This window comes from Leptodactylus fuscus, chromosome 8 (genome assembly GCF_031893055.1).
Source record: "Leptodactylus fuscus isolate aLepFus1 chromosome 8, aLepFus1.hap2, whole genome shotgun sequence".
Lineage (NCBI taxonomy): Eukaryota > Metazoa > Chordata > Amphibia > Anura > Leptodactylidae > Leptodactylus > Leptodactylus fuscus.
Window position 1 is genome coordinate 10,929,441 of NC_134272.1, and position 12,604 is coordinate 10,942,044.

At 45.6% G+C, this 12,604-nt stretch overlaps 1 protein-coding gene across 2 annotated transcripts in view; it reads right to left on the reverse strand.

Annotated features, from left to right (window-relative positions):
- Positions 1-421: 421 nt before the first annotated feature.
- The window catches only part of CLUAP1 (clusterin associated protein 1), a 37,292-nt gene continuing 25,109 nt past the window's right edge, over positions 422-12,604 (reverse strand). The window contains exons 7-13 of one of the 2 annotated variants that reach the window (XM_075284094.1): positions 10,807-10,940; positions 10,519-10,660; positions 4,336-4,408; positions 2,221-2,334; positions 1,638-1,687; positions 1,046-1,105; positions 422-923 (exon numbers count right to left, since the gene is read on the reverse strand). In XM_075284094.1, coding sequence (XP_075140195.1) covers positions 741-923; positions 1,046-1,105; positions 1,638-1,687; positions 2,221-2,334; positions 4,336-4,408; positions 10,519-10,660; positions 10,807-10,940 — 756 coding nt within the window. In that variant the 3' untranslated portion in view covers positions 422-740. The remainder of the gene's footprint in view (positions 924-1,045; positions 1,106-1,637; positions 1,688-2,220; positions 2,335-4,335; positions 4,409-10,518; positions 10,661-10,806; positions 10,941-12,604) is intronic. The other variant, XM_075284095.1, reaches the window with a different exon arrangement.

Below are 12,604 nucleotides of genomic sequence, written 5' to 3' on the forward strand. Positions count from 1 at the left end.
CATTGATCTTCAACTCATGACCTATCCTACAGACTGAGAGGGGTATTACAGATTTTGCCTTAGGCCCAGGGGCTGCATGCTACACCTCTACTAATAGGTCTACATATACTTAACTTGTAATACTGCCCCCTATAGAGAGGATCATCTCATCTCCAAACATGGCGGATACAGTTATGGCTGCCGGTCAGTTCATGCACATCACAGGGATACAACAGAAGAGACCACAAGACCTTTCCTTCCTTCCGATACCCTTGTATATACTTAGCAGCGCCACGTCTTCTGTGTTGTCTCCTTACACTCATGGCTTTTGTAGTGAATTTACTAAGAATCAATACAACAGATTTTTTTTTATTTGTTTCTTTTTGATTTTTTTTTTTTAAACAAAAAGTGTAAAAACTGGAAATTTTACAATGAATGTAAAGAAGGAATAAATAGTAGAAGTATGGAAGTGAAAGAGAAGTGCGGAGGAAAGTAGAGGAGTGTTATCCAGCCTGGTCCGCTCTCCTGACACTTATTGTAGAGGTATGAATTGTGCGGTCCCTCTGTTACTCCTCCTGGAAATGTAGGACTACACTGACATGGAAAATTTCCACTCCCCCGGTGTGTGTCCCAGGCCTATTGACAATGGTAACACTCAGTTGTAAATGAATTACATTTCTAGGAGGAGTAACAGAGGGACGGCACAATGCAGTTCTATGACAATGTGCTACAGGTTATGGCGCTGACCAGACCGCACCATGTTAGAAGTCGTTGTCACTCTCCACTAGTGACTCACTTTGTCGCAGTCGTCTGCTAGGTTTACCCAAGTTTCTTTTGGGTCCCCTTGCCCTCATGATTTCTTCTTCTTCATCCTCCTCCTCGTCGTCATCTTCATCATCATCATCTTCGTCCTCCACATCCATTTCACTGTCCTCTAATCCGTCCTATAAGGGAGCCATCGTGAAATATTAGTACAATAATACTCCCAGCATGCAATGCGCCTCCTCTGACACCAGTAGGGGGTAAGTATATGGGTTCTCCTGCGGGTAAAGGGGCATGTACCAACCTGCCGGTGGCTGCTCACAGCCTCAGTATTACTTATAATGGCAGCAGGACTGGCTCCCGCCTCCACGTAATGACAGCAAGGAAATAAAAAAGAGACGACATGAGATGTGAGGAGGAGAGAAGAGACAGAACGAGTCAGGGAAGAGATGAAGGACTGGGATGGCAAATGGACAGAATGAGCCGGAGACTATACCTGGACCAGTATGGACGCCGCCACCTGACTAAGCCTCACGTCATCCCACAAATACAGGGCCGATAATACAAGATTATTAGAATATTCTAGCAATGGCATTTTAACTATAGGACGGCACTATGGAGGACGCTGGAGCGCAAAGTACATGACAATAAATCCCAATAGAGAGTGATTTAATGGCTGCCACTAGGGGGCAGTACCGAGATGGCTGAGGCTTCCATGAACTTTTTGGATTTGGAAATGATAAATTGTGATGCGATTCTGTTACTGAACAGCAAACCGGACATGGCGCTTATTTCTGGATCACACTGATCTGTTTTATAGGGTTTATGGTGGAAACTTTTTACAGTGCAGCAGGAAACTCATATAGTGAAACAAGGCCCAAGATCTGGTCACTTACCTCATCGCTGTCTCCTCCGTGCATGGTCCCCACAATACGAGCCCCCCTGCCTGTAACAACACAGATATTTATTACCTATGGGGGAGGGGGGAGATTCTGCCTTTAGTTCTCCCATCCTGAGCAAGCACATACTTATAGAGCACTTCGGCACCCCACCTGCAGTGAAACTACAACTCCCAGCATGCTCCATTCACTTCTATGGGTAGATCCAAGAAGGGTAGAGAAGTATGCATACTGGGAGTTGTAGTTCCACATCAACCAGAGAGGAGAAAGTTGATGACCCTTGGTATAGAACATACTTACAGTATATAGTATATAATGTACACCTGGCTGTAATAATGCTGGGTGGTGGGATCTCTCACAAGACACATGATGTGATTTACATGCCTCCATCCTCATCACCTCCTGGTTAGGAGATGCCCCCTGATGGGTATAATGTATTGCTATAGGATGTAATGTTCCTATCGTGCAGCAGAAACGGCTCTCGAGCCTAAGAAAGGGTTAATGACTCCAGAGATCAGAAGTAGTGCTGAGCGGTATCAGATTCCCTGTGACATGACACAGCCTATATACTAGAGCGTACCTTGCACAGGCATGCTGCGCCCCAGCTGAAATTTCCCATGTCTTCTATCCTCATCTTCTATATCATCGGAGCCTTCATCCTCCGGGATCTCACTGTCCGAATCTTCATTGCTGTCTGGAGAGTGAAGACAACAGTCAGGTCACATTATGTCTGTAACTATATAATGAATCATTAGATGGCGGTGTCAACAGCCAAGGCACACGTATGTAAGGTGGTAGTACATGAAGACTGTAGTGGATGTATTACAGGTAGCGGAGGTAGTATATGAGGAGTCTATGTGGATGTATTGTAGGTGGCGGTGGTAGTATATGATGACTGTATGTGGATGTATTACAGGTACCAGTGGTAGTATATGATGACTATATGTGGATATATTGTAGGTAGCGGTGGTAGTATGTGAGGACTGTAGTGGATATATTATAGGTAGCGGTGGTAGCATATGAGGCCTGTATGTTGATGTATTGAATGTAGCGGTGGTAGTATATGATGACTGTGGTGGATATATTGTAGGTAACGGTGGTAGTATATGATGTCTGTAGTGGATATATTGTAGGTAGCGGTGGTAGTATATGATGTCTGTAGTGGATATATTGTAGGTAGCGGTGGTAGTATATGATGACTGTGGTGGATATATTGTAGGTAGCGGTGGTAGTATATGATGTCTGTAGTGGATATATTGTAGGTAGCGGTGGTAGTATATGATGTCTGTAGTGGATATATTGTAGGTAGCGGTGGTAGTATATGATGTCTGTAGTGGATATATTGTAGGTAGCGGTGGTAGTATATGATGTCTGTAGTGGATATATTGTAGGTAGCGGTGGTAGTATATGATGTCTGTAGTGGATATATTGTAGGTAGCGGTGGTAGTATATGATGTCTGTAGTGGATATATTGTAGGTAGCGGTGGTAGTATATGATGTCTGTAGTGGATATATTGTAGGTAGCGGTGGTAGTATATGATGTCTGTGGTGGATATATTGTAGGTAGCGGTGGTAGTATATGATGTCTGTAGTGGATATATTGTAGGTAGCGGTGGTAGTATATGATGACTGTATGTGGATATATTGTAGGTAGCGGTGGTAGTATATGATGACTGTGGTGGATATATTGTAGGTAGCGGTGGTAGTATATGATGACTGTGGTGGATATATTGTAGGTAGCGGTGGTAGTATATGATGTCTGTAGTGGATATATTGTAGGTAGCGGTGGTAGTATATGATGTCTGTAGTGGATATATTGTAGGTAGCGGTGGTAGTATATGATGTCTGTAGTGGATATATTGTAGGTAGCGGTGGTAGTATATGATGTCTGTAGTGGATATATTGTAGGTAGCGGTGGTAGTATATGATGACTGTGGTGGATATATTGTAGGTAGCGGTGGTAGTATATGATGACTGTGGTGGATATATTGTAGGTAGCGGTGGTAGTATATGATGTCTGTGGTGGATATATTGTAGGTAGCGGTGGTAGTATATGATGACTGTGGTGGATATATTGTAGGTAGCGGTGGTAGTATATGATGTCTGTAGTGGATATATTGTAGGTAGCGGTGGTAGTATATGATGTCTGTAGTGGATATATTGTAGGTAGCGGTGGTAGTATATGATGTCTGTAGTGGATATATTGTAGGTAGCGGTAGTAGTATATGATGACTGTAGTGGATACATTGTAGGTAGCGGTGGTAGTATATGATGTCTGTAGTGGATATATTGTAGGTAGCGGTGGTAGTATATGATGTCTGTAGTGGATATATTGTAGGTAGCGGTGGTAGTATATGATGACTGTGGTGGATATATTGTAGGTAGCGGTGGTAGTATATGATGTCTGTAGTGGATATATTGTAGGTAGCGGTGGTAGTATATGATGTCTGTAGTGGATATATTGTAGGTAGCGGTGGTAGTATATGATGTCTGTAGTGGATATATTGTAGGTAGCGGTGGTAGTATATGATGTCTGTAGTGGATATATTGTAGGTACCAGTGGTAGTATATGATGACTGTATGTGGATATATTGTAGGTAGCGGTGGTAGTATATGATGTCTGTATGTTGATGTATTACAGGTAGCGGTGGTAGTATATGATGACTGTAGTGGATGTACTTGAGATCCAACCTACTTGCTGACTTCTGCAGCCGATTCTCTTCTTCCCTCAGTTTGCTCTGCATCAGTCTCAGTGTATTTTCCGCCTCCTATAGGACACATATGACATCAGTTATTCTAGGCACAATCTTAGCGGTCGGGCACGTCCCTGTATCTCTGTCCCGGAGCCGTATTTTCAGGTGTAGCCGAGCATTACATTACTACATTTTATTTTCATTTATTTAGCTTACTTATATAGCGCCATCATATTCCGCAGCGCTTTACACATTGTCAATCACAGTCCCATATAGCGCTCACAATCTATACTCCCTATCAGTATATATATCACACATGGAGTAGGGTTGTATAACTGCGGCTTTTGCTGATGTCGCTTCCCCGGATTCCCGTGTTATTTCACATTTACTTAGCGAGTCCTGAGAAGACGTGTAGGTGAAGCCCCACAGGCCTGCGACACTGTAATGTAGGTATAGTAATATGGACAGGTCTCCGATCAGCAGATGTGCAGCGTACGGGAGCGAGTGCTGCTCGGCAGGGTGGCGGCTATTGGATGAGACAGGTTTATTCATCTGGAGAAGATTCTCAGCACTTAACATCTGCCCTGGATAGAAAGCTAAGCAGTCACATGACGTCCCTGGTCGCAGCAGAGACAAGCGACACTAAGACCTTGGGGTCTCAGCACTTCCTCCTGTAATCTTGAGATGGTGACAAGGTAAATCAAACATCCCACTAAGAAACCCCAGGCTGGAGGAGACGCGACGCCATCTATAGGTGGGGTCTGATAGATTCATCCCAGATGACCCCCAGATATGTATTTCCTGCGTCATAAGAAGCTCAGGTGTGAAAGTGAAAGCTCTTTACACCTACCCAATGTGTAAAAATAGAAGTGTGGACGTCTAAAAGGAACGCACACGCCATACCAACCTTCATGTAGTCCGCACATTGTTTCCTGCTGTTTTTACTTGTGCCATATTTGCCAAAAAATATCAAAAATGGTAGAAAATCTAATAGTGGCACCTACGATGGAAACCCAATGGCCTCGTCCTCAGAAGGGCACTGGTCAACCTCCTCCTGGCCACCAATGGGTTACTGGCTGTAAGCAGCCATACATGGGAATAGCGACGTACCAGAGCTCACATAAAGACAATGGGATTCCAGCATAGCAGGGACACTGTATAAATACAACCGCCCCCGATATAACAGTCTCAGGGTGCATTCACACTACGGAACGCCAGCGTGTATCACAGCCGTACACGCCGGCGTTACAGCAGGGCTGCCGGACACTTCCCATTCATTTCTATGGGAGCCGGCATGCGAGCGCTCCCCATAGAAATGAATGGAAAAAAGCAGTCCATTCATTTCTATGGGGAGCGCTCGCATGCCGGCTCCCATAGAAATGAATGGGAAGTGTCCGGCAGCCCTGCTGTAACGCCGGCATGTACGGCTGTGATACACGCTGGCGTTCCATAGTGTGAATGCACCCTCACACTGTATAAATACAACTGCCCCGATATAACAGTCTCACATACACTGTATAAATATAACCGTCCCTGATATAACAGTCTCACATACACTGTATAAATACAACCACCCCAGATATAACAGTCTCACATACATTGTATTAATACAACCGCCCCCGATATAACAGTCCAATATACACTGTATAAATACAACCGCCCCCGATATAACCGTCTCACACTGTATAAATACAACTGCCCCTGATATAACAGTCTCACATACACTGTATAAATACAACCGCCCCCGATATAACAGTCTCACATACACTGTATAAATACAACCGCCCCCGATATAACAGTCTCACATACACTGTATAAATACAACTGCCCCGATATAACAGTCTCACATACACTGTATAAATATAACCGCCCCAGATATAACAGTCTCACATACACTGTATAAATACAACCGCCCCCGATATAACAGTCCAATATACACTGTATAAATACAACTGCCCCCGATATAACCGTCCAATATACACTGTATAAATACAACTGCCCCCGATATAACCGTCTCACACTGTATAAATACAACTGCCCCTGATATAACAGTCTCACATACACTGTATAAATACAACCGCCCCCGATATAACAGTCTCACATACACTGTATAAATACAACTGCCCCTGATATAACAGTCTCACATACACTGTATGAATACAACCGCCCCCGATATAACAGTCTCACATACACTGTATAAATACAACCGCCCCCGATATAACAGTCACACACTGTATAAATACAACCGCCCCCGATATAACAGTCTCACATACACTGTATAAATACAACCGCCCCCGATATAACAGTCACACACTGTATAAATACAACCGCCCCCGATATAACAGTCTCACATACACTGTATAAATACAACCTCCCCTGATATAACAGTCTCATATACACTATATAAATACAACCGCCCCCGATATAACAGTCTCACATACACTGTATAAATATAACCACCCCCAATATAACAGTCTCACATACACTGTATAAATACAACCGCCCCCAATATAACAGTCTCACATACACTGTATAAATACAACCGCCCCCGATATAACAGTCTCACATACACTGTATAAATACAACCTCCCCTGATATAACAGTCTCATATACACTATATAAATACAACCGCCCCCGATATAACAGTCTCACATACACTGTATAAATATAACCACCCCCAATATAACAGTCTCACATACACTGTATAAATACAACCGCCCCCAATATAACAGTCTCACATACACTGTATAAATACAACCGCCCCCGATATAACAGTCTCACATACACTGTATAAATACAACCACCCCCGATATAACAGCCTCTCGCACACACAAACACACTATAATACAACCGTCCCAGATACAACAGCGTCACACACGGTATAAATACAACTGTACCACATATAACTGTGCTAAATACACTTTATAAACACAAAAATCCCAGATACAACCGCCCTTGATATGCTATATGAATACAATTGTCCTGGATACCGTGAATACATAAATCCCTCTCTACATATTAATCAGTATGTGCGGCGCGGTGTTGTTCACTCCTCCAGGTACAGAAGATGATGAAAGCCGCCATATAGTTAAGCCGCTCTGCAGGAGATCTGCACATTACCCTATGGGAACAGAGTGTGCCCTGGAAGAGCGGCTTATAAGAGGCCTATCTCGCTCTACACGGGGCTCCGCGCCTGCTCTACTTTCCCACTCTAGCCCACACATTACACTGTATACTCTTCCGTGCATTCTCTTTGTATGGCCGTATTAATAGCGCTGCAGAGATGGCAGTTATAAGGCCGGGCACTCCCGCTGCAAGGACATGTCAGCAGATGTGCCGCACATAAGAGCTTCTCTAGGTTTCAGATGAATAGATACCTGCGCACGTATTGATCTCTCCTGACAACGTGATGGGTTTCTGGCAGAGCGAGTAAAGAGGACGGCGAGATGTGCGCACCGCGAAACTCTATTATCTCAGCAATAAAGAAAAGCCCTTCAGCAGATGGGAAATAGGGAACCAGGGATAGCGATATATACAGTATATACCTGGTGTAGGATCGAGATGAGACCTCCATGTATATAACATGCACTAGGCACATGTACAGCGCTGGGCCTGGTAAGTATTGAAGAGGCTCTCCGCATGCCTGGCTGACCGGGGCTCGGGTGTCTGACCTCTGCTAATCCTTAAAGGGATCCTAGCATTGGATACCCTTTTTTTCTGACTAACACGTAGGAATAGCCTTAAGAAATTCTATTCTTCCCCTACCTTTAGATGTTTTCTACGCGCCGCAGTTCGATAGAAATCCGGGTTTTCTTCGGTATGCAAATGAGTTGTCTCGCAGCACTGAGGGCGGGCCCCAATGCTACAAGAGAACCCTCCAGCGCCACCTTCATCTTCTTCTGTAATGCCCTCTCCCTGTGTCTTCTTCCGTCCTGGCTTTCAATCTTCTCATGCGCATGCCCGGGCCACAAGAAAATGGCCACTTAGTAAGCTGTGTATGCGGCCATTTTCTTGTGGTCTCTTACACAGCTTACTTAGTAAGCGGCCATTTTCTTGTGGCCCGGGCATGCACAATCTAGGCCCGAGGCCTAGAAGATTGAAAGCCAGGACGGAAGAAGACACAGGGAGAGGCCGTTACAGAAGAAGATGGAGGCGGCGCTGGAGGGTTTTCTTGTAGCATTGGGGCCCGCCCCCAGTGCTGTGAGACAACTCATTTGCATATTGAAGATTTCTACCGAACGGTGACGCATAGAAGACATCTAAAGGTAGGAGAAGAATAGACTTTCTTAAGGCTATTCCTACGTGTTAGTCAGAAAAAAGGGTATCCAGTGATAGGATCCCTTTAATTGATGACCTATCCTAAAAACAGGTCATCAGTTAATAAATTCAGGAAACCCCTTCTGTGACCAGACCCCAGCCCAGCAGATTAGGGTGCCCCGAGTCAAACACTGGTTTCCCCTTGTGAATCGCTGCCTCCATTGATATCCAAGCTATCTGTTCTTGTCAATATGCAAATGATCTCTGTGGTGCAACGAGGGCAGTGCTATTGCTGCCCAGAGGTAAGTGACAACGCCCTCATTTACATATTGACAGCGATTCACAAGGGTAAAACACCATTTGATTCAGGTGACCCTAACCTATGTATCGGGGGCTCGGGTGAACGGCTATGGTCTGGTGACACACTCCCTTTAACCCTTTCCCGCCAGAGGCATTTTTTAATTTTCGTTTCAGGCTCTCTGCCTTCAAAAACCCCATAACTTTTTAAAAAAATGTTTCCGTTCCCTGAGCCATATGAGGGCTTATTGTTTGTGGGACAAATTGTCCTTTGTGACGGTCCCATTTATTATGTCGTACAATGTTCTTGCTAATGCAAATTACCGGCATTTGTATTACAGGCTGCATAGAGAAGGCGTGCACATTTGGGAGAACTTTTGGGTCCCTTCTGATCAGTTTGGGTTCCGAACAATCAAACATGTATCTACCCCTTTAATATAGAGTTGATTCAGCATGGGCTGAGCGCTGGTGCTATAATTTATGGGTCCAGAAATGTACAAGCCGCGCTGGAAAAAGATATTCTTCAGGATCCTTTGATATCTCTGATTCTAATTACTGTGACAGTAATCCCGTCCATATATGAGAATACCAATAGCCTCTGTATAATATATATATATACATATATACCAGGTAGGGGGGCTACTCTATAATCAGAATGGCCCCCAGAAAATGAATCTATAAATAGTGGATTTATTCATAGGGTTATCAAACGCATGGTCGCTTCAATGAGCAGCGTGACGGAATACATCAGGACGTGACTGACAGCCGCATACTGGGAATGAGTACTCAGGAGTCAATGAGATGAGCTCCTGGGCTACGCAAATGTACTCAGCGGAATAACACATCACCAGCGCACAGCGACAGACCGAAGCATGGCTGCCGGGAGCAAACTGAGGAGGGGATTTCATCAGAACCCAGGAGAGCCACTTCTGTCTTACTGATGGAAAACATGAAGAGACAGGATATAGCGGATAAGAGCGGGGTACACTTGTGTGTATATAGTCAGTCCCAGGGAAGAGGCACGGTATACACGGCGGGATAATGAAATAAATACACCTCCATATCTGCTAATGCTAGGCAGTCCTTAAGTATCTCCATGCCATGGATATAAAATTCTGTCTTACTGCAGCCACCACTAGGGGGGGCATAGGAGTTTACTGTATACTGTACATTGCATGCAGGAAGCTCCTACACGCCCCCTAGTGGTAGCTGCATGAGAACACAATTTTACACTTTTGTTGGACACTTCTCCTGACTCTGATGTTATAAATAATATCAATTCTGGATTTATTTTTTACGATCATTCTGTTCTGTGCCTGTTCTACATTAATACCTGGGTTCTACCAGTTGGGGGCGTCTCTGCAAACTCTAAAACCATTCCATCACTGTTAACAGGGTCAGACTATGTAGAGACACATCCCTTTTGACAAGGGGAATGCTAATACCTCATTGTCGACTTATTCCAGGATTTCCAAGAAGAATAACAGAGGAATGGCGCAACACAAGGCTGTAAGAAAAGGCGCACCAGACCTGATATTTCATGGGGTCAGACATGTGGATCTGTAGCATTCACCAGCTGTAACACCCATGTGAACAGAGCCTTACCCTGTACAATAATTCACAGTCCTCACCTCAAATCGTTCCTGCTCCACCCTATGATGGTCGTCCAGCTGCTGCTCCAGGAAGCAGAGGTTGCGATACTTGTCCATATAGATCTCATACTGCTTCTGTAGATCCTCCTCCAGCTTCTCGTACTCATCCATGAAGGCCGGTCTGTAAGGAGGAGGACATGGCGTTCCCAATATGAACACTGACAATCCTAGATGTGACTACTGACTCAACACTGATCAGAGCAATGAGAAAGCAAGAAGAACGATGGCGCCCGCCAATGGCAGGATACCAGTGGCAATGGGGGTCACCTGACGCTCTGGAGAGTCTGAAGTCGCGATCGGTTCCTCTCCAGCTCCTTCTTGCGTTTTTCAATTTTGGACTCTAGGTTCACCTCGTCGGATGATGCGTTAGCAAGGAAGTCTCTCAACTTCTGACACTGCTCCTGAAATTAGGGAAATAACGGGGTTAATGGCGCCAATCCGTCACATAAGAGCATTGTATGAGACTGCAGTATCCATTGAACGTATCGAGTATTGCTGTATTCACTTAATGGGGCTGAGCCGCAGTACCACATGCAGCCCAAGGACAGGAGTGGCGCTATTCCTGGGAGAAAGCAATCTGAAATAAACCCTTTTACTAGACTGACTACAAATTTACATTAATCTCCATTTTAAGTCCTTAGAGAGACAGACAACGGGGCGCAGCAGGCAAAGAAGGTTAATCCCACCGCCACAAAAAATGGAGGAAGTCCTCAGATAGTTAACCCTTGTGGATTCTGAAGGATTTCTACAAGGCTGGAGCATACAGAAGGTTCTGTATCTGGCGGAATTATCTCTGGTGTCATTTCGGGTGTACTGCTCCTTTATAGGGGTCAATCCATGACAAACGTGTATCACCTATCCGCAGGGTGGATAATAAATGTGTGGTCGCTGGGGCCCTAGCAGATGCTAGAATGGGGATCCCAAGCACCCATGTTCTGGAAAATGTTCGTTTCGTATGTGCCCCATCGCTCCATTCGCACGTGCCCCATCGCTCCATTCGCACGCGTCCCATCACTCTAGTCGCACGTGTCCCATCACTCTAGTCGCACGTGTCCCATCACTCTATTCGCACGTGTCCCATCACTCTATTCGTACGCGCCCCATCACTCTATTCGTACGCGCCCCATCACTCTATTCGTACGCGCCCCATCACTCTATTCGCACGCGTCCCATCACTCTATTCGCACGCGTCCCATCACTCTATTCGTACGTGTCCCATCACTCTAGTCGCACGTGTCCCATCACTCTATTCGCACGTGTCCCATCACTCTATTCGCACGTGTCCCATCACTCTATTCGCACGCGTCCCATCACTCTATTCGTACGCGCCCCATCACTCTATTCGTACGCGCCCCATCACTCTATTCGCACGCGTCCCATCACTCTATTCGCACGCGTCCCATCACTCTATTCGCACGTGTCCCATCACTCTAGTCGCACGTGTCCCATCACTCTATTCGCACGTGTCCCATCACTCTATTCGCACGTGTCCCATCACTCTATTCGTACGCGCCCCATCACTGTATTCGTACGCGCCCCATCACTCTATTCGTACGCGCCCCATCACTCTATTCGCACGTGTCCCATCACTCTATTCGCACGTGTCCCATCACTCTATTCGTATGCGCCCCATCACTCTATTCGCACGTGTCCCATCACTCTATTCGCACGTGTCCCATCACTCTATTCGCACGTGTCCCATCACTCTATTCGCACGTGTCCCATCACTCTATTCGCACGTGTCCCATCACTCTATTCGCACGTGTCCCATCACTCTATTCGCACGTGTCCCATCACTCTATTCGTACGCGCCCCATCACTCTATTCGCACGTGTCCCATCACTCTATTCGCACGTGTCCCATCACTCTATTCGTATGCGCCCCATCACTCTATTCGCACGTGTCCCATCACTCTATTCGCACGCGTCCCATCACTCTATTCGTACGTGCCCCATCACTCTATTCGTACGCGCCCCATCACTGTATTCGCACGCGTCCCATCACTCTATTCGTACGTGCCCCATCACTCTATTCGTACGCGCCCCATCACTCTATTCGCACGTGT